At 46.1% G+C, this 23,778-nt stretch overlaps 11 protein-coding genes across 11 annotated transcripts; 8 read left to right on the forward strand and 3 right to left on the reverse strand.

Annotated features, from left to right (window-relative positions):
* Window positions 1-720: 720 nt before the first annotated feature.
* Window positions 721-2,103, forward strand: FOXG_22206 (uncharacterized protein). Its single transcript, XM_018402604.1, has 2 exons — window positions 721-1,299; window positions 1,349-2,103. The coding sequence occupies exons 1-2, from the start codon at window positions 909-911 to the stop codon at window positions 1,996-1,998; spliced, it is 1,041 nt and encodes a 346-aa protein (XP_018256409.1). The 5' UTR covers window positions 721-908; the 3' UTR covers window positions 1,999-2,103.
* A 2,148-nt stretch (window positions 2,104-4,251) lies between these two features.
* FOXG_22207 (uncharacterized protein) lies at window positions 4,252-4,458 on the forward strand (the record flags this gene model as incomplete). Its single annotated transcript, XM_018402605.1, has 1 exon — window positions 4,252-4,458. One exon carries the CDS (start codon window positions 4,252-4,254, stop codon window positions 4,456-4,458), a length of 207 nt encoding a protein of 68 aa, XP_018256410.1.
* A 514-nt stretch (window positions 4,459-4,972) lies between these two features.
* Window positions 4,973-5,523, forward strand: FOXG_22208 (uncharacterized protein; the record flags this gene model as incomplete). The annotated part of the gene is made up of 2 exons (XM_018402606.1): window positions 4,973-5,128; window positions 5,176-5,523. 2 exons carry the CDS (start codon window positions 4,973-4,975, stop codon window positions 5,521-5,523), a joined length of 504 nt encoding a protein of 167 aa, XP_018256411.1.
* Window positions 5,524-5,592: 69 nt separating this feature from the next.
* Window positions 5,593-7,505, reverse strand: FOXG_16045 (uncharacterized protein; the record flags this gene model as incomplete). Its single annotated transcript, XM_018396121.1, has 3 exons — window positions 5,593-6,598; window positions 6,650-7,344; window positions 7,392-7,505. 3 exons carry the CDS (start codon window positions 7,503-7,505, stop codon window positions 5,593-5,595), a joined length of 1,815 nt encoding a protein of 604 aa, XP_018256412.1.
* Window positions 7,506-8,083: 578 nt separating this feature from the next.
* FOXG_22209 (uncharacterized protein) lies at window positions 8,084-8,385 on the forward strand (the record flags this gene model as incomplete). Its single annotated transcript, XM_018402607.1, has 2 exons — window positions 8,084-8,137; window positions 8,185-8,385. 2 exons carry the CDS (start codon window positions 8,084-8,086, stop codon window positions 8,383-8,385), a joined length of 255 nt encoding a protein of 84 aa, XP_018256413.1.
* A 933-nt stretch (window positions 8,386-9,318) lies between these two features.
* Window positions 9,319-10,912, forward strand: FOXG_16046 (uncharacterized protein; the record flags this gene model as incomplete). The annotated part of the gene is made up of 6 exons (XM_018396122.1): window positions 9,319-9,746; window positions 9,797-10,029; window positions 10,082-10,094; window positions 10,150-10,239; window positions 10,290-10,629; window positions 10,685-10,912. The coding sequence occupies 6 exons, from the start codon at window positions 9,319-9,321 to the stop codon at window positions 10,910-10,912; spliced, it is 1,332 nt and encodes a 443-aa protein (XP_018256414.1).
* Window positions 10,913-12,084: 1,172 nt separating this feature from the next.
* FOXG_16047 (uncharacterized protein) lies at window positions 12,085-14,036 on the forward strand (the record flags this gene model as incomplete). Its single annotated transcript, XM_018396123.1, has 3 exons — window positions 12,085-13,475; window positions 13,536-13,727; window positions 13,796-14,036. 3 exons carry the CDS (start codon window positions 12,085-12,087, stop codon window positions 14,034-14,036), a joined length of 1,824 nt encoding a protein of 607 aa, XP_018256415.1.
* Window positions 14,037-14,699: 663 nt separating this feature from the next.
* On the forward strand, window positions 14,700-15,738 carry FOXG_22210 (uncharacterized protein; the record flags this gene model as incomplete). Its single annotated transcript, XM_018402608.1, has 2 exons — window positions 14,700-15,235; window positions 15,285-15,738. The coding sequence occupies 2 exons, from the start codon at window positions 14,700-14,702 to the stop codon at window positions 15,736-15,738; spliced, it is 990 nt and encodes a 329-aa protein (XP_018256416.1).
* Window positions 15,739-16,082: 344 nt separating this feature from the next.
* On the forward strand, window positions 16,083-17,228 carry FOXG_22211 (uncharacterized protein; the record flags this gene model as incomplete). The annotated part of the gene is made up of 1 exon (XM_018402609.1): window positions 16,083-17,228. One exon carries the CDS (start codon window positions 16,083-16,085, stop codon window positions 17,226-17,228), a length of 1,146 nt encoding a protein of 381 aa, XP_018256417.1.
* Window positions 17,229-18,471: 1,243 nt separating this feature from the next.
* FOXG_22212 (uncharacterized protein) lies at window positions 18,472-19,632 on the reverse strand (the record flags this gene model as incomplete). Its single annotated transcript, XM_018402610.1, has 1 exon — window positions 18,472-19,632. One exon carries the CDS (start codon window positions 19,630-19,632, stop codon window positions 18,472-18,474), a length of 1,161 nt encoding a protein of 386 aa, XP_018256418.1.
* Window positions 19,633-20,975: 1,343 nt separating this feature from the next.
* Window positions 20,976-23,135, reverse strand: FOXG_16049 (uncharacterized protein; the record flags this gene model as incomplete). Its single annotated transcript, XM_018396124.1, has 4 exons — window positions 20,976-21,455; window positions 21,503-21,818; window positions 21,910-22,208; window positions 22,260-23,135. 4 exons carry the CDS (start codon window positions 23,133-23,135, stop codon window positions 20,976-20,978), a joined length of 1,971 nt encoding a protein of 656 aa, XP_018256419.1.
* Window positions 23,136-23,778: the final 643 nt, after the last annotated feature.

Raw genomic sequence — 23,778 nt, forward strand, 5'->3', positions numbered from 1 at the left:
GGAATGAATTTTCTTATTGACAAATTCGGCTGTCTGCATGTCTCCAGGGCGAACTATTGGGTTTGTTCGCGCATGCGTCACATATCACTGATACGTGTTTTAACAGTGGTTGCTACCCTGCAGTGTTCGTGGTGGAGCAATACAACCTCTACGGAGCACAGAATCTCTAATCAGGATATGGCACCATGACTTTATGAAAGTGGGGTAAGCTTCGGCTCCTCGCAAATCAGAAGCTCAGAACTAGCTCCATGAAGCCACAAGTGGTCATGTATCTACATCTAAGGCATGCGTCATTGGTAGCGGACATTGGCGACCAACACAGCGACCAAACCGAAAGAGGGCGCCTTTATCATTGGCGGATTGCATAACAGGACACCATCTTGGGTGGTTGACCTTGATGTCGTGATGATGCCCTGCTGTTGCCGGTTGGATAGCACGGTGCGGTCCACTGGATCTGCTTGTAATCTTTGGCGCCTCAATTATTGCTATCGCGCGGGGGGACACAGGTAATGCAACCCTGGAGCTTGGGCTTATCCATTTTCGATTCATGTCCTGCGGCCCGTTACATCCTCCCGCGCCACCCCACCTTTTCTGGTTAGGTTGCTAACAACCAACATAGTGTAGGTTTCGTCACGCCTGCGTAGCTGTCATTCCATAGCTTGGGAATTTTCTCACCGGTAGAAGAATTTCAATACATTCTTAAAATTTCCACATATGCATCTACGCTATACCCATACAACAAATTTCCTTATCGGTACTGCCTCCAAATTTCAACCTTCACCCAAATTTCAAAATTCCCTCCAAATTTCAACCTTCCCTCCAAATTTCAAAATTCCCCTTCAAATCTCAAAATTCCCTCCAAATCTCAAATTTCTTCACCTCCTCACTTCGTCTTTACGACCTCTCCCATGCAAGAGAGCGAAGACCCGCTGTCAACCCTTATCACAGAGGGCGAAGACCCACTGTCAGCGCTTGTTACTCTAGTAATTGAGAACTACCAAAGGTACTCTCGCGGTCCTTACAGGGTAAAAGATGCTTTGCAAAAGGCGAAACAGGCCGACGGGAGCTCTGTAGAGAGAATCCTTGTAGAGAAAAGCCCCACAGCCTGGTATGCGTACATTGCTGCGCACAAGACGAAAACCTTGGATCGCGGGCCGGAAGGCAGAGTCGAGTTGTCGCGCTTACTCGACCACCTTGGCAACCAGCCTATGCATCGCCAGCATGAATTTGTAAATCAACTCGCAGCTGCTATGGAAAGCATAGATGCCAACACTTCGCCGCAGTCTGCCAAGCGCCGTCGTATGTGCCCTATCTCATGATCTAATCTACGTCTAATGAATTAAACAAGGCATTGCCACCGAGGACAACGCAGTGGCTCCTTTACAACCGACCTCCATTACAAGAAACGCAGATACATGCTTGACGGATGTCGAACCCAGCGTTACAGAACAGATACCCGCCTTGGTAACCTCGAGGGATGTGTATGTTGGAGCTCCTCTTGAACCAGCCGAAGAACTATTTCACGACCAGTTCTGGGATTCCGTTCAAAGAACACAGAGCAAAGAGCAACCTGGTGTGCTACTGGCCGATATATCAATGATTTTTCAGGAAGGGTATATCCGAGAACATTTCGGATGCCAGATGGAAATCGGGATCGCGAAAGAAAAGGTAGCAGACCTTGCCTTCCAATACTTTGGTGTGAAGCTGGAAGACAAGGACGGGGTTAGGTCAATCTGTTATCCAGGTGGGGGCAAAATAGAACCCGACCCGTCGATTAAATTGCGGGCATGTCACCGGGACCTCTCTGGCATATTTCGAGGCGTTCTGCACGAGGGCGCTCACACATCTCCTATATACCAGCGGGAGAAGGTCGAGCGACGCAATCGTACGGATGGTGTCTCGATGACGATATCAAACCAGGCGAAGGAGGGTGCTAAGATCACCGTGTTTCTAGGAGAATGGAGAGCATCGGCAATTAAAAAAAAGTTTTATGGGTAGTCTCAATCTCAGAGTTCTTTCATTTTGCCCTTCTCCAATATGATGCTAACGCCTTTTCTCAAAAACACCTGTCCATCGTGCTGCTGAGGATACCGCTCGTACGGCTGCCCGTCTTCTTTCCCAGTCTCGAAAACTCTTACAGTGCAATGCTTCCAATATACCATCTGTCCAGATCCAACAACAGGCTGAACGCCCGTCTTCGCGTCCGAGAAAAACTCATCGTTGTCTTTGTCAATGTCGAGCGCTTGCGGTTCGAATAACTGAGCATGTTAACAGGGCTCATCTACAAAGCAGAGATGGGCATACCACCATCGGATTTGAAGAAAACGACTAGCTCACGGTAGCCTGAGTGGCCGATATCGTTCGTGGTTGACTCGAGCGGTACTGGGGATTAATCTCAACTTGAGAGAAGCAGGGGAAAGAGGCTGTTTTCCCGTTTATGAGGGAGTTTTGGTAGGGATGCAGCGTATTGAGAAGTGGAGTGCAGGCATCATTGGGCCCTGTCCCGAGAGCCTGACAGCTGGCAAAACCACGAAAGGTGGAATCACCCGACAAACTCGGAAAGTAAGAATCAGGCACAAATGACCTTTGGGCGTAAAATAGTCTTTATAAGCTCATAGGAGTAACGTCAGCCGGATGTTTGGGAATTCGGATGTCGACACAAGGAGGATTTGAGATGTAGGAAAGAGGGGTAGAAGATTCATTGTGGGGCTCTCGGCGAAGGAGTGGAGAAATGAAATTTGAGTGGCTAACATTAGCAGTCAGTTACTTGGTTTAGAATATTTTTGAGAAGAAAGGTGGAGATGAGGCATTTTAGGTGAAAACTTGAATTTTGAAAATTTGAAGCATGAAACTTCAAATTTGAAATCTGAAATCTGAAATCTGAAACTTGAAACAGAAGAAAGTTGGTGCAATCGAAATATCCAGAGAGCAATTTGAAATTGGAATAAAAAATCAGCCTTGCTAAAATTAGAAGTCTACCTGCATTTGATCCAAGCGGTTGCTTGTTTAATATGCCTCTCTAACAGTCAAGGATACTAGATGCTCTTGTGTGAATAGGTACCGCAAGTTGGGACTTTGTGCCCAGATGTAGATAGTCATTGCCTATGGCTTGCGTAATTCCGAATTTATCCTATGATGAGTTGAGAGGGAGAACTACTACGCCTTCAGCCTTACGAGCAGACCCCTATATCGATTTATAACCACCCGGCCAGTGTTTTATCTTTGAATACCAACATGAGGCGAACGAGAGGAGCCAGCTCGCATTGGGCTAGGCTGAGTCAGATACACTAGAGAAATTAGGGAGAGAAGACAGCCTATAGAGCTGCTCGGCTGCCTCAACATTCATGGTCAATTGATTGGCAGCCAGCATTTCCCCTCGACAGAGCAAAAATCCATAAAAAATTGCTGCACATCAATGTAGCGCCGACCAAGTCGCGACCGACCTGCATGCAACCAAGCCCTAATCATGTATCAGACAACCAGAGGCAACAAGAACAGGTTCTTGACGTGTTCATGCGGCAACTCAAAGCGCGTAATACCTTTATACCAATGTGGCAATGTTAGACGTTAGTTAATCTCAGCGTATGGGCTTTATGCATATAACTCACTGAAGTATTTCATTTGGTCGCTTTGTCTGGCCGCCTTATTTCACTAATGGGTGCCAAAGGGAGGCATAGCTCAGCTCAAAGGACTCGGCTGCGTTAGCCTTTCTCCATGGCATGACCAGCTGCCCGGCCATTATGAGCCACCCCTGAAAGAATTGGACTGGCTGGTTCAGTTCCTCGATAATTGCTGTAGGTCAACGTAACGTGGACGAGCTCGCAACCAACCTGCATGCCACTAAGCCAAGATCTTCTTGGATGAGACGGCAGGGGAATAACTATGTAGGAGCGAGTTTTCTCACCTTGTTCAGTTGTGTTGAGTAACCTGGCCCCTGCAGCAGACGAGTTTTCTGCTTGAATAGGTGACTGTTAAAGAGTATAAGAATGCACTTTCCCTCTTATATAAAGCCAAGATATCAGACCAACACTTACTTTCAGAAATATCGAGGTTTTTTCTAGAGACGCACTTGACTTGATTACCTTGGTTAGTAGTAATTTGTTTCTTTATCACTCTATTATATATTGGCTTATGTCTCCAGAGTGAGAAGACTTATATTATAAGAGTCTTAAATGCTAGGATTTCCTTTAATATTCTAACGGGTCTCATTGAATAGAATCTTCATCCATGGCCAAAGTCGTCCTTCCTACAATGTCCAGCAATGAGGAAGGGGGCAATAGCCCTACGCACTCGAGCGGCTCAAGACAATCTGACAGCACTCCTCGCAATGACCAACCCGTACCTGCCGATCCAGTCAACGGTGACGACACCAGCTCAACTGAAAACTCAGATGGCAACTTCAATACCAAGGATTTTGCCCCTATTGACGTAACACACAACCATAAAGAAGATCATTGATGAGTATACTTGTCGTTTAGGAACAATAGTTTATAGCCAACAGCAGTAATTTTGCACGGATGCTTCTGGGTCAGGGTGGACGTTGGAATTCAGGCAATGAGTCTCTAATTATAAGGGCCTAAATTTGCCATCAAGATAGATAATGGAATTTGGGTTATTGAAGCAATTGTTTAATTCGAAAGCGTCATAATTCTTGTTATTGATGCATTGTTTTGTCTAGTTGTGATTTTGTACTTGAGCTGTTAAAACAATCCTTCTGGCCTCATTATGTAATTACCGGGTTGTAAGACGTCTCGTGACCAAGAATATCCACATGACAAACCCTTCGGCGAATCAGGTGGTCCTTGAGCGAAAAGAAACATCTCCTCTCCACCGCTTATCGTAACACTTGAGACCAGCAGTCAATGAATGATTCACAGCCATTTTTTTGGTGGTAGTTATATATATAAAGCGCAACATCGCCACTTTTCGAGATCATTATACATCAGAACTGTTATCCAACGTCAAAGTAGAAATGAGCAATCCTATACTCCTTCCAGCTACGGAATCGATGCAAGAGCTATGTCGACAAAAACAGGAAAGAGAGCTCCAGAACGTCCGTGGTCCGCTGCGTGAATATAAAGCCACCATAACAGATACCAAGATTCTCTCTAGATTCGAGAACGAACAAGTAAGAATGAACCATGTGAATTGAACTGCTCTGCTAAGTACACTCAGGCGCCCAATATTCGACGGCAAGCACTACATGAAGGCAAAAGTGTCAGTAACGCCCGAAATTACGGACCTCGTGAACTTGACAAAGGCACGATTGCGTCACCTGAGCGTACTATCACCGTCTTTATACCACTAGCGACACAAACTGCAAGTACGCAAAGATTTTCCAAAGTCCTGTACCAGCCTGATAAGGATAAAGCCGAGGTTAGGCAACTCCTACCTTGGGACGTCGGAAACCATATTCAGATCCCCGGAAACAGTCGAATCGTTGTAGAGGAAGGGCCAGTATGCTTTGACATGGTTCAATATGATTGGGAGCCTGCTAAGAGCCAAGAGAGCAAGGATGAGTAGTGGAACCGAGCCGAAACGATCTGGTGTTGAAATCAAGGATGGAAATTGCCTGAGAATATTTCTTAATTACTATTGTGCATTTAACTCGCCCTGATAGTCGTTGAATTCCATTGCTTCGAGTGCTCCGAGTGGTTCGAACATGGCTGTATCGAAGTTGAATGAACTCGCATCAATATGAAGCCAGTTGGGAAGGCTTGATTCAACGATTGGCTGGGTACTCAATGCTTGACCCAGGGTCTCATGTATTCCGAAAGATACGCTGGAGAGCTGTGTAATGTTGCCACGACATTCATCAAGATTCTCCACTATATCAGCGCATGGACGGTTGAGATAACCTTCGTTCAACTGATGTGTGCTCTGACGACCAGTGGGGGAATAGAGTTGGACAGGCCCCATATCGGCTTCGATGTTTCTGACTGGAATTGTTATCTCTGTTGATGGTTGTGTTTCATACCCACCCGCGGTAGCCTCCAAAGAAGGCGTAGCAATGAGTGAGGAATCGCTCCCAGGCATGACTAAAGCCCCTAATTGGGAACCTGCGTCCTCAAGTGAGCCCGGCACAGGAATGTCTGCATCAGTAGATGCGCCTTGGGCTTCGTGGCCACCGTCACTTCCGGCATCGGTGGTGCTTTCCGTGGCGTACGGCAATCCTCCACTGTCATTGTGCATTGGGTCTTGATCGAAATGGTACCGGATCACTCCGAGGTTCGATGGGGATTCCATGGGTAGTCCATAGCATCGGCGCCATCGTTTTGCTGGCCTTTCATTCTCACGGACCTCGAGCCTGTGTCTTAGCTGTGTTTGGTCGCCAAACAGTCGCTTAATATGAAGCTCCTCAAGGTACTTTGAAATGCTGCTTGCAGCATCTCTGTATAGTTTGGAGTTTGTAACACAATCTTCACAACTCCTGGGAAGCTCCAATTCCTTTCCATCAAAGCAAGAAACTATTTTCTTAGCTTCTTCAGTGTGCTGAGATTGTAGGAGGAACTCGATGTTATCGTAGGATTCCCTATTGACATTCGGCTCGGCGTTCGTATGGAGATGGGCTTTCGACTCAGCTGATAGCGCTGTAAGCCTTAGAGTAAAATTTAGTCTCTGTCCTTTAGTTGAACGGTGCACTACTGACTTAGTCTGTGACTTGAGCTTCGAGAACAAGACCTCTATACCCTTGTGTGCTTTGAGCAAGAATAATGTCCTCCCTTCCCTGAGCCATCGATTAAATTTCGCCCCTGACGCTGTCCCTAGACGTTTCTTAAACTCTTGGGGTGGCAAAGGCCGCCAGACCTCTTTTGATACCCAGAGCTGCAGTAAAGCAAATCGCCGAGCAATCTTGGTCATTTGTGATGATTTCTCGAGGGCCTGGATGTAGTCGAACACGGCGAGATCGTCGATGGAAATTGTCCCAGAGCTGAGGAAAGGCTTTGGTGATTGGGCCCAAGATTTCAGATCGGCGATGAGGAAGGGTTGTTCGTTATCTTCAGGGGAACATTTAGTTCCCGTGGAAGATCCTTCCCTGGGAGATTTCTCTTTTCTAGAGGACTGACTCCTTGAAAACTCAGCCCCTGCTGCCAGCGTTTGCTTTGAAGGCTGGAATGTCCTTGTAGGTGAGTCGTGCTCGACTTGCTGTTCGTCGGGCCCATTGGGAGAACCATGTTGCACAATCGTTGCGGTGGTTGTATCTGGGAGACAAGAATGGTCGGGCGATATCTGTTCATATGGTACTTTGCGGAATTCCGCTTGCACTTCAGTTCCAAGTCGATGAAGTTTATATCTGACTGCCTCGGGGACATCCTGTGCGATGATCTTGCAGGCGTCCGAGATCTCGACGTATGAGCGAATAGCGGCTGCGAGAGAAAGGCGAGACTTACAATCCGTTCTAAATTTTTATCAACATTCAACTGACGATGTTGGGTTTTAGCAACAGAAATGAAAAAGAACCCTAGAATATGGAACAGATCGTGAAGAGGCTTGTCAGTATCCATTGCTTCGCGGTTTGGTGAAGAGTAAGAAACAGATTGAGTTTGAATGCCATGAGTCTGTGCCCCCAAAAAGGAAGTGACCCATAAAAAAGAGTCACAGTGACTCTTTTTTATGGGTCACTTCCTTTTTGGGGGCAGGTATGTCTACAGGCGAGACCATATCCCATCCTTGCTCATGTCCCGCCTCATCATTTCCAAGGATCTATTCGTCTAGTCATAGGCGGCTTGGAAATAAGCCTCGCTTCACATGGATTAGAATACCTGGCAAACTGGGGGTAAGCCCATCCTGGACGGTACGTAGATCTATAGGGAAAGGGAGTGGAGGGCCTCAAAATACAAATATGCTCATCAAGTCGAAGAAATTTTCACTGCTGTACTACCGCCTGGTTGCCTTATTCACATTTCCCCCTGCACAAGGTACCCCTACCTAGGCAACCTGATTATCACAGCTGATACTTCTCTTTACAGCCCGGATCTTTGGTTCTCAGTACAAGTCGAACTCTGTCTTATGCCGAGTTTCTTCTGTATATGCAAGTCAGCCGTGCATTCAATCTTTCGCCTTATTTAGAGCATTGCGAACCATGGAAAAACCGCTTAAGTTAAGCATCAACATTGCTAAAGAGTTTAGATTCACTGTATGTCGATTGTTGTACTACCTCTTGCTGTATACTGATCTTGCCAGACTGAGAAAAGACAAGCTCATGATTTCGGATATTACTGGGCAGTCGAAGTGGCGACACCTACCGAGACTCCGTCGTCTGTGACCAGGGTGTTGCGCGACATCGTCGTCGCCATCCGAGCCTGTTTTTTGAAATTAAGGGGCTTGGTCAGGTTTAAACTAGTGCTTGACGAGGAGAAGCAGGGCTTGCTCGAAGGCGGATAGGACTGACGTGTGTAATTCAATTGTCACTATTATGTACATACCTCTTGGTTTGGTGCTGGGGATTGTACAGCGCTTCGATGTAGACGCAAACAGATCCATGAAACATGAATGTCGGTGTGATTCCACGACCCCATGGATACATGGCAGTTCACGATTGAATCAATTTTAAGCCTCATCGAAGACATTGAAAACCTCAGATGCCTCTTTACCATGCTTCCTTTTTCCTGTTGACCACCTCTACCATGAGCATCAAGTCGAGAATGAAACAGGCAAACCGAGAAATGAACCCACGGGAGAGAATGAAACAGAGGGCAAGAGAAAGGGACCTAAAATTTGCCCAAGCATTCTTTTCTGACTGGCTGGTCGAGCCCCATCCAGCAGCAGCCTTCGTCATCAAGGAAGCTGTCTCAGTGCTGTGGCCTGAGCTCCGTCTCGATTCACTCCCGATCCATCCGCCACTTCTCGAATCCAAGAAGTCTTTTTTCAGAATCTTGACAAAGGTCAGAGCTAGGAAGCTGAACTACCTTGTGGATCTCTTCACCACGATGATGCTGTCGAGAGGCACTCCCTTGCATGGTCCGGCCGGCTCGCCAACCGTTCAGCTGAGACCAGTTAGTCAGGGTCAGGTAGAAGTATCATACACGATGCCGGAATCGGAACTGCCCAGTTTAATTGCAATACAAGCGGCCGACGACACTAGCGTGTTCAGCCCGTCTGAACCGCGCAGTTTTCCTGGACAATCGGTATGTCACGCTGTTGTTCGACCAAGAGTACCTGAGAATTTAGGGTCTTTTACCATTCTTGGCCATAAGAAGCATAAATACACCGTTTAATGGCACCTTCTGCACTACCTCATTCTGAGCGTCTCTCCGCTTTCTTTGTCACTTTTTTTTGTGCCTCTTCCTGGACGTTCTTCTGTCTCACCTCGCCGCGATGCTCCTACAGGCTCAGCCTTCGATCTTGTCAGTTGCCCACAGCATCAGCCGCAAACGATCCCATTCAGACGCGCTGGGACGCGAAGACACGGGCACACATTGCGACCGTGGGACACTTCATTCGACCGAACAAATCTGGAACGATACATGCGGAATTCTCGATATTACAGCCAAGAAGAACAAACCAGATAGGATACTCGATGATGCGATTGAAGATGATAACACCTTCCACGGCGATATCGCAACAAATCCCACGGCAGCCGACATCACTGGAGATAGAAGTACAACAGACAATGATCTCATCAATGAAGGCCACATAGATGAAGGTGTTGGAGATGAAGAGAGCATATGTTCCTGGGAGACAATTAATCCCGGAGATATTAAAATCAAGACCCTATGGGGACGGGAATATCCGATCAATGAATGGTAAGGGAGATTTTCTGCTTCAAGCGACCTTTGCTAAGTCGACTAAACAGGCAGCCACATGATACTAAGAGAGCTGAGGTTTGGGACCTATGGTTCGTGCGTATCCTCATTGAATTTCCTATATTGACTCGGTATGCCAGTCACAAGATTTATTCAAGATTATTCGACATTTGCATAACACCAATTCCTTCTACTTATCGGGTCAGTATCTCTTCTACCAGCTTCGCTGGTGGCCTCGCTAATAGAAGCTATAAGCGCGTGCTTGATGTTGGAACAGCAAGTGGTATGTATGACCCTCTTCAAGATCCGAGAAGTATGCTAACACAGTCATCTAGGTAGTTGGGCTATGTATGATGTCTTCATACGATTCGAATGGTATTATTAGTGACTAACTCTATCCAAGGGACTTTGCAGATGAGCATCCTGGCCTTGAAGTTATCAGTATTGATCTGTTGCCTCTGGCGCCTGATTTTGTCCCGCCTAATCTTGATTTGTGAGGCTACGTAGATGTCTTATGCGTAATTGATGCTAACGTTCGTCTAGTGGCATTGTGGAAAGCCTTGATCTTCGAACCTTTGAAAAGTCCTCAAGGGATTTTGTACATCTCCGCGACCTCAAAGGGAGGATCAGCAACTGGGGCGAGTTTGCCAAAGAGATCTTTAATGTCTTGAAACCTGGAGGCGTTGCAGAGTTCCATGAAGGGACCATTCAGTTCAAAGCAAAGGCAGAGCTTCCGGAGAACAGTTTTATGAAGGAATGGGGAGACCTGTTTCGAAAGGCAGGTGCAGAGCGAGGGGCGCGATTCGACATTATCCAATCTGGAATACTGCTTAATTCGCTACGAGCTGCTGGCTTCAGTGAAATCAGGGAATATCCCTACGATGTAAGTTTCTGGCGTGCAGAGAACCTTCACGACAACTAAGTATGAGGTATTGCAGGTACCGATTGAACCTTCGCAGCAGCAGGGGGAATTAGGACAGCTAGCTTGGCTGGAATCTGTTGATGATATCGAAGGGTCCATCCTTCGTCTAGCCGTTGAGAACTTGGGCTGGAGCGAGGAGAGATGTTATATGTTTGCCGCAGGTTTGCGCAATGAGTTGAAAAAGACAACAGTTAAGCCTTACATGACACGCCTGGCCATCGTCTGCAAAAAGCCATCGACTTAACCCCTTTATTGACTCGCTGAACTATTATAAAACATTTCTTTTTGTTTTCATCACCATTGTAATTCCCTATTCACAAGCATTGCAAATTCTTGGCAAGACAGGACCCCTGACATGTTATTCAATTGTCTATTATATCTCTGCCCTGCACCATATGGTTTTAAAGTAATGAACGCAAAGAAGGACCCATGCTAACCGCAGTAATAACCACGAATCAAGAAAAAACTCATACATGAAAGTCTCGCCGATACTGTAGGTGGCAAAGACACTGACACGGAGAACGCGACACCTAAAGCCCACCGACATTTTGTCGACAGAGCTCACTAATCCCAGCGCAGTGTCTTGAGAATTCTTACCTTCTAAAAGCGAATTCAGATCCCCTAACGCTGACGTGGCAGATGGAACAAGAGATGTAAAGAAATACTTCACCGCCTACGCCACGACTCTAGATATATCGCATTACAGCCGAATGAATGCCAAGGATGGGGTCAGTGTTACAGTGGTGAATTGGAGGTTGAGATACGTTTGAGGGACACAGTTACTGGAGGGCTGATGGCTGTAGGTCACCGTTCCGAAGCTAGCAAACTCTCTCTAATATAAATACCAGTCGCTTTTCCTTTCTCCCAGTGCTTTCCATCTGTACACATTTATTTTCGCTCTCTTTGCTCACAAACACGCCATTCTTGAAGATTCCTCTTTGTTTAGAAGCCATGTGGGATATTCATCTCGTCATTGCAATATCCCAGGCCTTCTCCGCTACAGCAATAGGCTTATGTGTTACAGCGGCCCAATTTGAACCAGCTGAGAGATGCTGGCGGAATTTGAAGACCACCGCCTATCTCTTGTCTGTGAACCTCATCATCTGCATCATCAACTTGCTTGTTGAATTTTTCTATGCTGGTGGGATGCCCCAAGCCCTGCAGCTCTTCGCGAACATAGCCTATACGCTTTCGGTAGCAGCAGAGACAAGTCATGTTTGTCCTGCCACAGATAGAGAGAGAAAGACTCAGAAACTGGGGAAAAGGGCATATCTTTTGTCCTGGGTCTTTATGACCGTCTTTGATGTGCTTGCTGTCATAGATCTTTTACTATCACATTATTCTCGAACTTTCGCATTTAAGCTGTCGACAATATGCTTACGACTTTCCCACGTCATATTTCTCTTCCCGGTCTACATGTATCCTGATCGTGGCCGTTATTTCGATATCGGCAATACCGCGAGTACCGACGATGTCGACGAGAACAGAGCCCTAGAACAGCAAGAGCCGGAACTGGCCATAGTGAACCAAAGCATCGAAGACACGATTGATGAGGCCGGAGGGTATTGGCCATGGATAAAAAAGTTCTGGGTTTTCAGCAGCTGGGTTTGGCCGAAGGATATGCCATGGAGGTGGAAAAAGTTCTGCGCCTTGTCAGCTATCCCACTGAGGCTTTGTGAGGTGATATGCAATCTCACCGAACCCCTCCTCTACGCCCACTTTTTCAGCACTCTGCTAGAAGAGCCCCCTATCAACAAGGCTATTGTAGTATGGGTGTTCTATCAATTGTCATCTTGGTTTGGCGGATGGAATGGTCTTCGTTGTCAGCGGATGCTCTTATGGAAACATTTTGAACTTGACCGAAACGCGCGGGTGAAGGCTTCCGCCTTCGATCGACTAATGGGACAAGATGCGGCCTTCCATTCTGCCAACAATCCTGTCATAATGAACACTGCGGCTACGATGGGCACTAATGTTTGCGAATGTTTTGATTTCATTTTCCATGAATCGCCTGCACAGATCTTGGAACTGGCCATGGCCAGCGCCATTATATTGTGGAAGCTTGGCCCCCAAATATGGCTCCTGCAAACCTTCTCAATCGCCGTCGAAATCATCATTACCCTCCGTGTGAAGCGTGGCGCAGTGCCCATATTCGACCTGCATACAGCTTGCATCCTAAAAGCAAGACAAATAGGACAGACCGCGTTACAGGCCTGGGAAAGCATTTACTCACACGGACAAATTGGTCACGAAATCGAGATGTATACAGAAGCTACACATGCCGAGAGCACGTCATTGTTAAGAAGCCATAGTTATGCCGCGTACTGGACCATGGGTCTCGGTCTTCTGAGTACCATTGCCGGAATCGGCAACATGAGTTTCCTCCTTCTTAACAGCGGAAGCTTGGTGGAGGCATTACCTCGAGCTATTTTATTCCTCTTCTATCGGAAGCACTTGGAGGATCCCATCCAATTCTTTTCCAATGGCTTCCAGAATGCCTTCGATAAGTTCGTGGCAGCAGACCGACTTCGCCGCATGCTTGAGATCGTACCCAAAATTCGAAACGGGACAAGTGGCCTGACTGGGGCTGGTATAAGATTCAGAAATGTTTCCTTTAGCTATATACCAGACAAGTATGTGCTGAGAGACCTGAATCTAACATTCCAGCCAGGGAGGACCACAGCGCTTGTCGGCCGGTCTGGCGCAGGGAAAACAACAATTCTCAAGCTGTTATTACGGCAATATGACCCTGTGAGGGGAAATATTGAGCGAAATGGCCAAGACCTCAAAGACGTGGAAAAGAAAAGGTGAGTTGAATCCCTCCTAGATATGCCAAGCATACAACTTACACTTGAGAACAACTGTAGACTTTTGGAGCATACTGCTGTCCTGGAGCAGAGTCCCCACATATTCGAGAAGAGTGTCTATGATAACATTCGGCTCGACTGTAAAGGAATCTCCGAAGAAGAAGCCCAAGAGGCTTGTAAGAAAGCAGGAATTCATGACGATATCATGAAACTACCAGAACAATATAGCACCATGGTAGGCCAGGGAGGATAGTAAGTTATAGTTTTAGCTGTTGGACACGCCAAAGACTATCTGTACTAACCTTTAAATTCTTTCATAGTACACTTTCTGGAGGACAGAAGCAACGACTAGCACTTTCGCGTGTATTCGCACACCAGGGCGATCTGATCTTATTGGATGAGCCAACGAGCTCTCAAGATGTCGAACTGGAAGATATCATCAAGGAGGCTGTCAAAGAGCTCGGTAAGACCAAAATGGTGGTCATCAACACGCAAGTCATCCTCTGTTCTGCTGACGAAGGAGAAATTCTGACTCTTGTAGACATCGTCTCTCCACCATAAGAAATGCGGATCGGATTGTCGTTCTCAGACTTTCAGAAGAAGGTCATGGTGAAGTTGCTGAAGAAGGTACTCATGATGAACTGCTGAAACATGAAGGCGTCTACTTCAGAATGTGGAACAAGTCCCCCTAATTGATGACTCGATGCCAATTCTACAGACAGAAAGAGCAGGAAATATTCTTGATCAACAAAGGTCATATGGAGGGAGTACATTCAAGAAACTCTAGGGATCTGCTTATGCTGAACGTGTATACCCTCTATGTCGTTGTGATTATACTTGCAAATCATTCCTAGTCTTTCCAGTGAATCGCAAAATAGGTTTGAACTCACGATAGAATCTCAAACTCGACACGGTAGATCGTATGTGTAGATTCAAAACAGGAAAAGATTCATTGGGCCGGCTGGTAGAGGCCTAAAGGTTGACCCTGAGGAAGATCGAGGCATGAATGTAAGACGTCACGGTAGCGCACCAGATTAGCAAGGTCAACCTATGACTGGATATGTTTCTGTAAATTGCAAGGATGTCATGATCTTCTCAATCCTATGGCAGAAAATGTTGGATAGTAGGGCATGCTCCGCACCAGCTTGTATAATATGTAGATAAATAGAGAGGATCGCTGCCATCTTTTCCATGGCGTCTTTTCACCATACATCATCGAACATCATGAATGAAGAAACACCTCTTTTGGCTGGTCCCGTTCGCGACACGGTCAATTTCCATTATTCCTTACCGTTCTGCGTTAAGTTCTTGGCTTGTATCATGCTAGGAATACTCCCCTTACTTGATTCTGTGATTTTCAAATCGCTTGATGCTATTTGTGGCAATCATTTCCACAAGTTATTTTCCATCTGGCGATTCCTTCTCCCCTTCATTTGCGACCATCTCCAGGCCGGATGTTGGCGTCATCTACAGCCAACACTGGAAAACGTGTCATATTTTTGTTTGATTCAGGGACAGGCCTTGACATCGCAAGCTGCCGCAAAGTCGCTCTCTCTAGACACCGTCTTGAAGGGCATTGTGTTAAAGGCATTGCCTACAGCAGTGGCAATCGGTGAAGCTTTGAATATCCTGTTACCTTGGTGGCTCGCACTTTTCATTGTGATAGCTGTCCTTTGTTTCATGGGATCCACTTCCTATTTTGTTTTTATTCCTCTGGCAAAGAAGATGCAGGAAGTAAAAGCGAAACGAGATAAGGCGAGGTAAGCTGCCCCTGCTATAGTCCAACTGAGAAATCTAATCAGTAAGCAGAAGAGAAGAGCTAGACGACAGCGTTGAACAAACTCAGTACGTTGCATGCCTGAAGCTCGGTGCATACGTCCGTAACTTCGAGCTGATAATTCTTGGCCTTGGGCTCATCGCCTTTATTTCGTCTGTGGAGCTTGAGGGGAATGAGCGTCAGTATTATCGACTTGTTGCAAAGCTCTTCTCCATGGATGAAGCATTCAATAAGATGGCGCAGAGTTTCGCCAACGCCAGTGCAATAATTAGCTTAGCGCAAACATGGAAGAGCCTCGCCAGGAACATATACAGGGCTTGTGAGGAAACCTGGAAGGTTTCGCCAATGGCGTTGGACAAGGTACAAGACTTTCAACCCTTGATGGAAATATCGGCAAACTTTCTATCTGTCTTGAAAGCAGACCGAAGATCACGACGTGCGGGGCGTAGTGAGTCTCAACTATTGGCCAAATTCAACTCCCAATAACAAAGGGAGATCAGTAAGTTCATAGCACATTATGACAGAGTCACAGAGTAGTGGAAGCAGAACGCAATGCTGAATATTTGTACGCAATATATTTATAATTTCGTTATTATAGATAATTAAAAGTTAAAACCCTTGTTACCTGGACGAAGGGAACTAGGATGCTGGATGTAAGAATGAGCTTTGGTTTCGACATTTTCAATGCTGACCTGCTGATGCCACGGATGTTGCGCAATATGCGAGGGCTCAACCTCCGACTTGGGTATAAAGAAGCCAGTAGTTCTGCTGAATGAAAATCACTTAACTTACCCTTGGAAAATCCTTTACTGAAATCAGAAAGTTTCGCCATGAGAACTTCCCTTGGTCTAGTCTTGTTACTCTTCGTGGAGCTCACTTTTGATGTGCTCTGCAAAATCACCCTTCTACACCTCGGAGGGACGATTAGCGGTGCAGCAGAATCTGCAAGAAATACAACACATTATAAGTCTGGGGCAATACCAATTGAGGATGTCATTGAGGATATCAAACCAACCTTGGGAAGAATTGCCAATGTTGTCCCTAAGCAGTTCATGTCGATTGACAGCGTCGATATGACATTACCACACATATTGGCCATTACCCAAAAGATCAAAGAAGAACTAGAGGTTTCAGATGGAGTTGTGGTTTCTACTGGCACAAGCAATCTCAATGAACTCCTTGTACATTTGAGCCTCGTTATCAAAAGCAACAAACCGATTGTCGCTACAGCAGCTTTCAAACCACACACAGCTCAGGATTCAGATGGGCGCCAGAATATCATCCACGCGACAATACTAGCGTCTACGCCGCGATGGAATGAAGAGAATAATGAGGTTGCTATGGTCATAGGTGATACAATTGGTCTCCCATGGGGCCTTCGCAAAAAAGATGGTTATTTTGATGTCGGGTTTGGTTCGTCGATGGGGAGCATAAAGAATGGCAAAGTCTCGTTAAGGGACGTCTCGGAATGCTATACAACAGAAAAGATCGATATCAATGGTTATCTGCCAACCGACTCACCTCCAGAGGTTACTATACTAACATCTTATTCTGGGTTTGATGGGAGGCTGGTAAGGCTGGCCGCTGAGGATGGAGTTCGTGCATTCGTTGTTACAGTGTACGACGATGGGTACATACCTGTCAAAGCAGCGGATGTAATCGAAAAGGTAATTGAGGAGTACAACATTCCGATTGTTGCGGCCAGTTATAACCCGTCAATACCTGTGAGACATTCAAGAGTCAAGGGCGTGATCCCAGGGCTTGATCTTGACCCGCGTCAACTTCGACAGCTACTCACAGGGCATGTTTTGAACGGGTCTGACAGCGCCATGATTGCAAAGTCAATACAAAGGGTATCAGAGAGTATGGCATGTAGAGCGAGGACAAAGTCAGATCGAGCATGGGTTATGAATTTCATCGACCGTAGGGTTTCTGCCATGAAATCTCCGAGAACTAGAAGAGAAACGGGTACTTAAGTATGTAAATATCATGTTTCTGTAGCTGATATACATATAATGGAAGAATACTTAGATTTGAAAGGATCTTAAGATAAGTTGTGTAAAGCGAGCCTTCGCATTGAGAGGGTATTTCTTGCGTATCAGGAGGGAAACTTTGTCGCTAATGCCCAATATAACCCCCCTCACTCACCTATTGCAAAGGCATTCAATGCCAGATACGAGGTAGTCTGATGGACCCTTATCCCCGGGTATGCGAAAATCAAGGTCGGCCCGGGACTTTGACCTACCCGAAAGGGCAGTCGTCGTATGTTTTGTCATAGGACGACAGGGAGAAGGTAGTCAGCACTACTGTCAAACCTACAAGTGGATGGTTGCGCCTAACGTTCACATGCAGGATCGAACGAGGTAGCAGTGAGACAGTTCCTTAGCAGGATGTCATGCCAAACCCTAAAATAGAGTCATGACATATGCTAAGGTAAAGACAGCTGACTACTGTAAGCCCTCCCCACAGGGAGCTTACATAGATCATGGACCGTGTGACGAAGGGGTTTTGTTGGGATGCTCGACAAATCTTGAATTATATGCCTCTTTGGCCTTGCTGTAAATACCAAATAGATACAGGATATCCCTCCAATAACATTTGTGAAAGGCAATAAGCGATATGCTTCTACCGTTAGCCTTACAGGAGGCTTAGCTAAAGGGACTTTATTGGGTAAAGAAGATATTGACCTGACTGTAGAAACACCAGATGACCAGTGGGAGAGCTGGAATGACCTGTAGAAACGATTATCTACTATCAAAATATACAAGCCCCTTAGATTAAAAAGGTCATCCTGTTTAGCTAACCTCGGGACAGCAATATACAAGTTTATTTCTGTCACAGACAAAAAGGCAGAGTTGCTAGAGGTACATAAAAGCGAGTATTATAAACAGCTCCTAGGGTCAAACTACCAGCGGCCAAGGGGGTTCCCTTACATCGATAGTAGTGGAAAAGCTGCTGATGAGAGACGACTCTACGAGATGTTCCTCAAGAAGACGCACAAGGAGGTGATAGCAAAACAGAGCACGCCAATGTATTTGGCCTTGGTAAGATGGGACGGAACTGTGTGATAATAGTTTATAGCTCAGTACCACCGGGGCGGGACGGGACAACTCTATCAGGCTTTAGGTCTACGTTCTTCGTTGTAAAACCACACTATTCCTTCCTTTCACCCTCCTAAGTCCAAACAAATAGGGCACCCCTCTGATTCTCGCATGCATTTTAAGTGATCTGCTGGACAAACTGGGGTGTAAAGTCGGGCCCCCCCAACACAGAAATGGGATTCTCTGCCTCGAGCGTGCCATCCAAGCGCCGTTCAAGAGCCACGAGGCCAAAGCCTCCCGCTTGGTTGGCTATGAGCAGGTATCGATCCCCATGGCTGAAGCTCATCATACGCGGGGAAATGCCATATGTAGAAGCAGAGCCTACAAACCGAAGTGAAAGGAAGGTAGAATTGAAGTGACTAATCTCGAAATGGGAAACAGAGTCTGTAGAATTCCCCGTTTGTCGATTAGAAACGTACAAATGCCTGTTATCTGCCGCTAACACGATTGCCCCAGCAGCAGCACTGGATGAGTTGGCGGGTGGTAATTCAGGACCAAATGTCGAAGTACTTTGGATCTGTGTAAGATCCAGGGAGTTCTCGCGGTACGATACTGTATAGACAAGGACCTTATTACTGATCTCGCAGACAAGAATATAATGGGTCGCTCTGAATGCTCCTTGGGGATAGAACACGCCATGTCGAGGGCCGCAGCCCTGTGGCGAGATGTGAATGATATTCACTATCTGAAAAGTATCATCATTGGAGTCAAGAACCACTATAGAATCTGTACCAAGATCATTAATAACAAAAAAGCGGCCAGTTGGATCAAGGTTTGCCTGGTGGGGGTGAGGGCTTGCTTGTCGTTCTTTATCAGGACCTGGCTGCCCTGGCGAGGGAATGGTTTTGATGAGTCCCAGATTGCCGTTTGTAGTGTTCCAGATATCAATGGTACCATTACCATACGCGCAACCGACAAGTCGGGTATTATCAGTATTGAACTGTAAGTGGACGACGCCGGAGCTACCTTCTTTTGAACTTTTTGCTGTTATCTCGTCACTTACAAGGTTAAGTTCGAAGAGTGTAAGAGCATTTGACGACTCGTCAACAGCATAAAGCAAGTTTGGATAGCTAACAGTCATCCACGAAGGTATGCCAGTAACTTCTTCGTCAATAGAGAATGGAAACCCTTGTACCTTGTTGGCGACAGAGATATGCTTGGGAAACCCAACAAGTATATGAGCCGGCGTGGTTGGGCTAGTCGTAGGATTATCAGCCTGGTTCTTTGCAAAGACCAGCTTTGCAAAGAAGACAGCAATATTGAAAGCAAGTAGCAGCATGAGGTTGACAACTGTAGCGAATGAATAGATCTTCTGCAGTGGAGCTTATTCATTGCTAAAAAATTCTGAGGATTTTACCTTACTTAAGATTACAAAGATGACGTGGATTGAGTACCGCTGATTCTTCTGAAAAGCGGCGTTGAAACTAGACCCCTGATGTATCCAGGGTAGACAGTTTTGGCTCCCCGGGGGAGAGGTGGGGGGGGAGGCTGCTTCAGGCACTTTGGGTGTGCTGGGTAACCTATTTCAGCACCCCAGCGCGATGGATCCACACCATTAGGAAGTCAGTATAAGAATACACCAGATCCCTATGGTATACAAGAGGAGTCATTGGATAAACTCAGCAAAATGGAGTTTTATAGCTGGTTCTTTATCCTATTTTGCACCCGTACCGTTATTTCTACTACAAGCACTCCTCTACCTGATGCAGTTGATCCTGCTGGAATGAATCCAGTTGGCATGGGACCGCCAAACATAGAAAAGCGATCTGGTGATGCACCTCTTGTTGGCTGTCTCTACCTACCTATCGGGCAACCTCTACCCTTGCAGTCCTTCCAGGGTTTATCATCGCAGTTTTGTCTCTTTGTAGAGAAGTCAGGTCCGTTGAAGGGGAACACAACCTTGGAACGCAATTACCTCAGGGACGGAATCTGGCATAACTTTTCCATCAGATCGCGGTCAACATGCAAAAAGCCTCACCCAAGCATAGATATCCCAAAATCCTCATGCATGAAGGATATGGATACTTTGTGGCATGAATGTAAGAATGTTTGACACTACCCAAGCCTTTTCTAATTGAACATAACAGGTAGCGGACAGCCTGGATTTTCTCGCCATGAATGCTTTAGCTATGATTATTGGAGGGATGCAATGTAACAAACGTTAAACTTTAGGTCTGAGGGTTAATGTAGCGGGTATAGGGAGTCAGAAAGGCCGGGTCAGTATTTGACCGTGATAGTTCTATAGAGTATATATCTTATATAAAAAGAAGTTTTTAAAACACAGATTTAGCATTAGTGTAATTCTTTGAAGCATGTAATATCTACAAGATATATTAAGCTAATAGGATATAATTTATTCAATACCTCTTGTCTTTCTGTCTCTAACGCTGCCAATCAACATTGTGGAAGCCTTTTTGGTAGAAGCTTGTGAAGTAAAAAAGAATATTATGTCCTTATCACCTGTGCTAGCAGCCTAAAGCCCCTTATAGGCAGTAATTAATTACATAGTTAGCTGCTAATTAGATGTTGCAAGTTAGGTCTGAGAACTCTTAATAACCAGGATGATATTTGAGGTGTATATACTGTGTTTCTGGCTCAGATGTTGGGCTGTTTGGGTATTGGCTATATAACATTGATAACAAAGTTGGGGTGCTCAGCATAGACTCGCAAGCCGATAACGCAGACTGGACTCCAATGTTCCAGACTCTTATCTTGAGAAAAGTTAGACCTCAAGTTTGCGCTCTTTGCTCTTAGATCGCTGGGAGGAGGCTGTTCGAGTTGCTGGCTGGGGTCTATGACTCCTTCTTTGGCATATCCAAGATCGTACTGCAACCCAACTTGGCATAACTTCTGCGGATTCCTACTTGCAGCCAGCTTAACTGTTTCATCCACTTGGCCGAGGCCATTCCTTTCAGCGATGATTTTTGGGATAACCTCGTATGTTCCTGTCTTCAGGGTGAGTTCACAGTTAATCGATCGACCGTCGCCAAGATGACATGGAGAAACTCGACAAATATCGATCTTGGAGATAGTAGGTCGTAGGAGGAAATGAAGGGTAAAGTCGTACTCTCCTTGAAGCCCTGGAAAGTACCGATCATCTAGCTGCCGAGTCTTTAGTTGTGTGAATCAAAAAAGTGACCAAAACATACCTGAGATAGAACGATAATTACGGTGCTCTTGTCTTTAAGATCGATAATGAACTTTTTCTTTAGAAATCCTGGCAGCCATGGCACAAGAGTACTCATCCACTTCTGTGCCATAGTCCACCCGTGATGTAGAAGTCGAGTCCTGTACATATAATCGAAATTCTCCATAGCATCTTCATAAGTCATCCAGAAGATGCCATTATCACCGAACTCGTGATGAAGTGCATCTATTGTATAGGTATTCCATTCCCTAGAACCATCCGCCCATGCACCACACCACTCCCCATAGCCAGTATCTGACCTTTGGCCCCAGGGGTTCCTTCGCGTATGTCAGCACGCTACATCTATTCAGAAGAGAAGGAGTGGTAAGAGACAGCAAAATGCCAAGCGGCCAGCCGGCCAGCACTAACCTAATTTTAAGCAATCGAGTCATGCCGCCATGCTCCTTCTTCAATTCGATAGCCTCGAGTATAGAGTAGGTATGGCTCAAGACAATTCCGTTTCGGTGCTTAAAGCCAGGGCCACTCGACAATGTGAAAAGAAATTCTCCACCTACGATACCGCAAGAGAGGAGCTCACGCCAGAGTCGTTCTTTATCGAGAATACTATTGGTCGCAATAAGTGTAGCGACACCGCCAGTGAGATCCTCCATTGCAATGCCAGCCCATCCTCCATCTAGGGCTTGGTAATCGCCGTGGACTTTGGCGAACTATCTTCGGCATTAGCTGAGTACCTATCAGTCAAGAGGGAAGTTACCCACTGCCTTCTCAAGCAACGGAAGCCAGGTCTCATTTGGATCTATACACTTGGCAAAGAAGAGAGCTTCTGAGTTGGACTGTTTCTGTTTGCGGTGATGTCTGGCTTTATTGCCCGTAGCGTCATATGTCTCCTTGTCAAAATCCGGCTCTTTCAGGTAAAGATTATCATCAACTACTGTTGAGATCCAGGCTCCATCTCTATGGAATACGAAGCCATAGACTCCTACCTCTTCGTTTCGCGCCACACAGATCTTGTTCATCAAATCCTCCCGATGAGCAATGGTGCCTAACGCAGCAAGCCACCAACAGTCACCGCTATTCCCCTGCTGAATATCCGAGCTTGAAAATCCACCTACAGTGAATTGTGGATTTTCAAAAATCCAAGGAATGCGATGAACTGAGCCGGGGAGGGATGTGTCATCGTCTTGATTGCTATGGCTGGAGTACCGGCTTGACGACCGTGGCAATCCCTTGACAAAGGGATCTTTACCACGTCTGCTAGTTTGATCAATGCATCTCGTGAGATCGAAGAGATAATTATTCTGGCTTGTAGCAAAGTCACTTTCGATATCAAAGTCTGTGTCCCGGAATTTGGTATTGTTTATGTTGTATTGGTTCACTATGCTTTCGACCTGTGACTGGCATTGCCGAGCAGCTATGTCGTAGCTTTGAGCGATGTTAAATGGCTTTGGGTAACAAGCATCGTCTGCAAGAAGAAGGAAATGAAGGTTTGTAGGAAATATCGATGTGACAAGTCTTGGTGTTTGAGAATGTAACCTGGACCAAAAGTCCATGATTTGCGTCTGAGAGTCAGATGAATTGATCTCTCCACGGTGTGGAAGAGCTAGTCCAGGGGTTGGTGGCCTCGGTGGTTTCATTTTGATTTTACGATTCACAGGGACCACAGATGAAATGCAGACTATATCAAGCTTCCCTAGGTTCTGACGGGGGCTGGTTTCAGCACCCTTGAGTGCAAAGCCTACCACTTTGTCTAGGCAGTATCCCTGCATGTACTACCTTTCACTGAAGGTGTACTGTGTCACGAATGCAAGAATCAAATTAACCTTTAAACTATTGAAAGAATGCAATGCTACTGGCTAGTATGCCGTCTGCGCCTTTTTTTCGTGGCACGTATCTTTCTTGGCTCATCAGCCTCGGTGACATCCGTGGCGCTCAATTCATCGACCCGCATTTCCAGCTCGTCGTATGTAGCTTTGAGCTTTCTGATCTCTGCCTGAAAAAAAGAACACTCATCCACAGCCTCACGTCGTTCCTTCTCAAGTCTCGCGATCATTGTGTTTTGCCTATGCATTTCTCCTTTGATATGCTCAAGCTCGGAAGTCAGCTTGCAGATCTGGTTTTCTCCCAAATTGACCCTTTGCCTCCAATACGAGACTTGGGAACTGAATGCAAGCATTTGGCGATGACATGATGCCATTTGAAGCTCGTTCTCCCTCAGAGCCTTCTTCTGCTCTTCAATCTCACCGCGGTACTGCTCTAAGAGCAAGTCGCTCAGCTCCT

The sequence above is a fragment of the Fusarium oxysporum genome, genomic scaffold (genome assembly GCF_000149955.1).
Source record: "Fusarium oxysporum f. sp. lycopersici 4287 supercont2.30 genomic scaffold, whole genome shotgun sequence".
Lineage (NCBI taxonomy): Eukaryota > Fungi > Ascomycota > Sordariomycetes > Hypocreales > Nectriaceae > Fusarium > Fusarium oxysporum.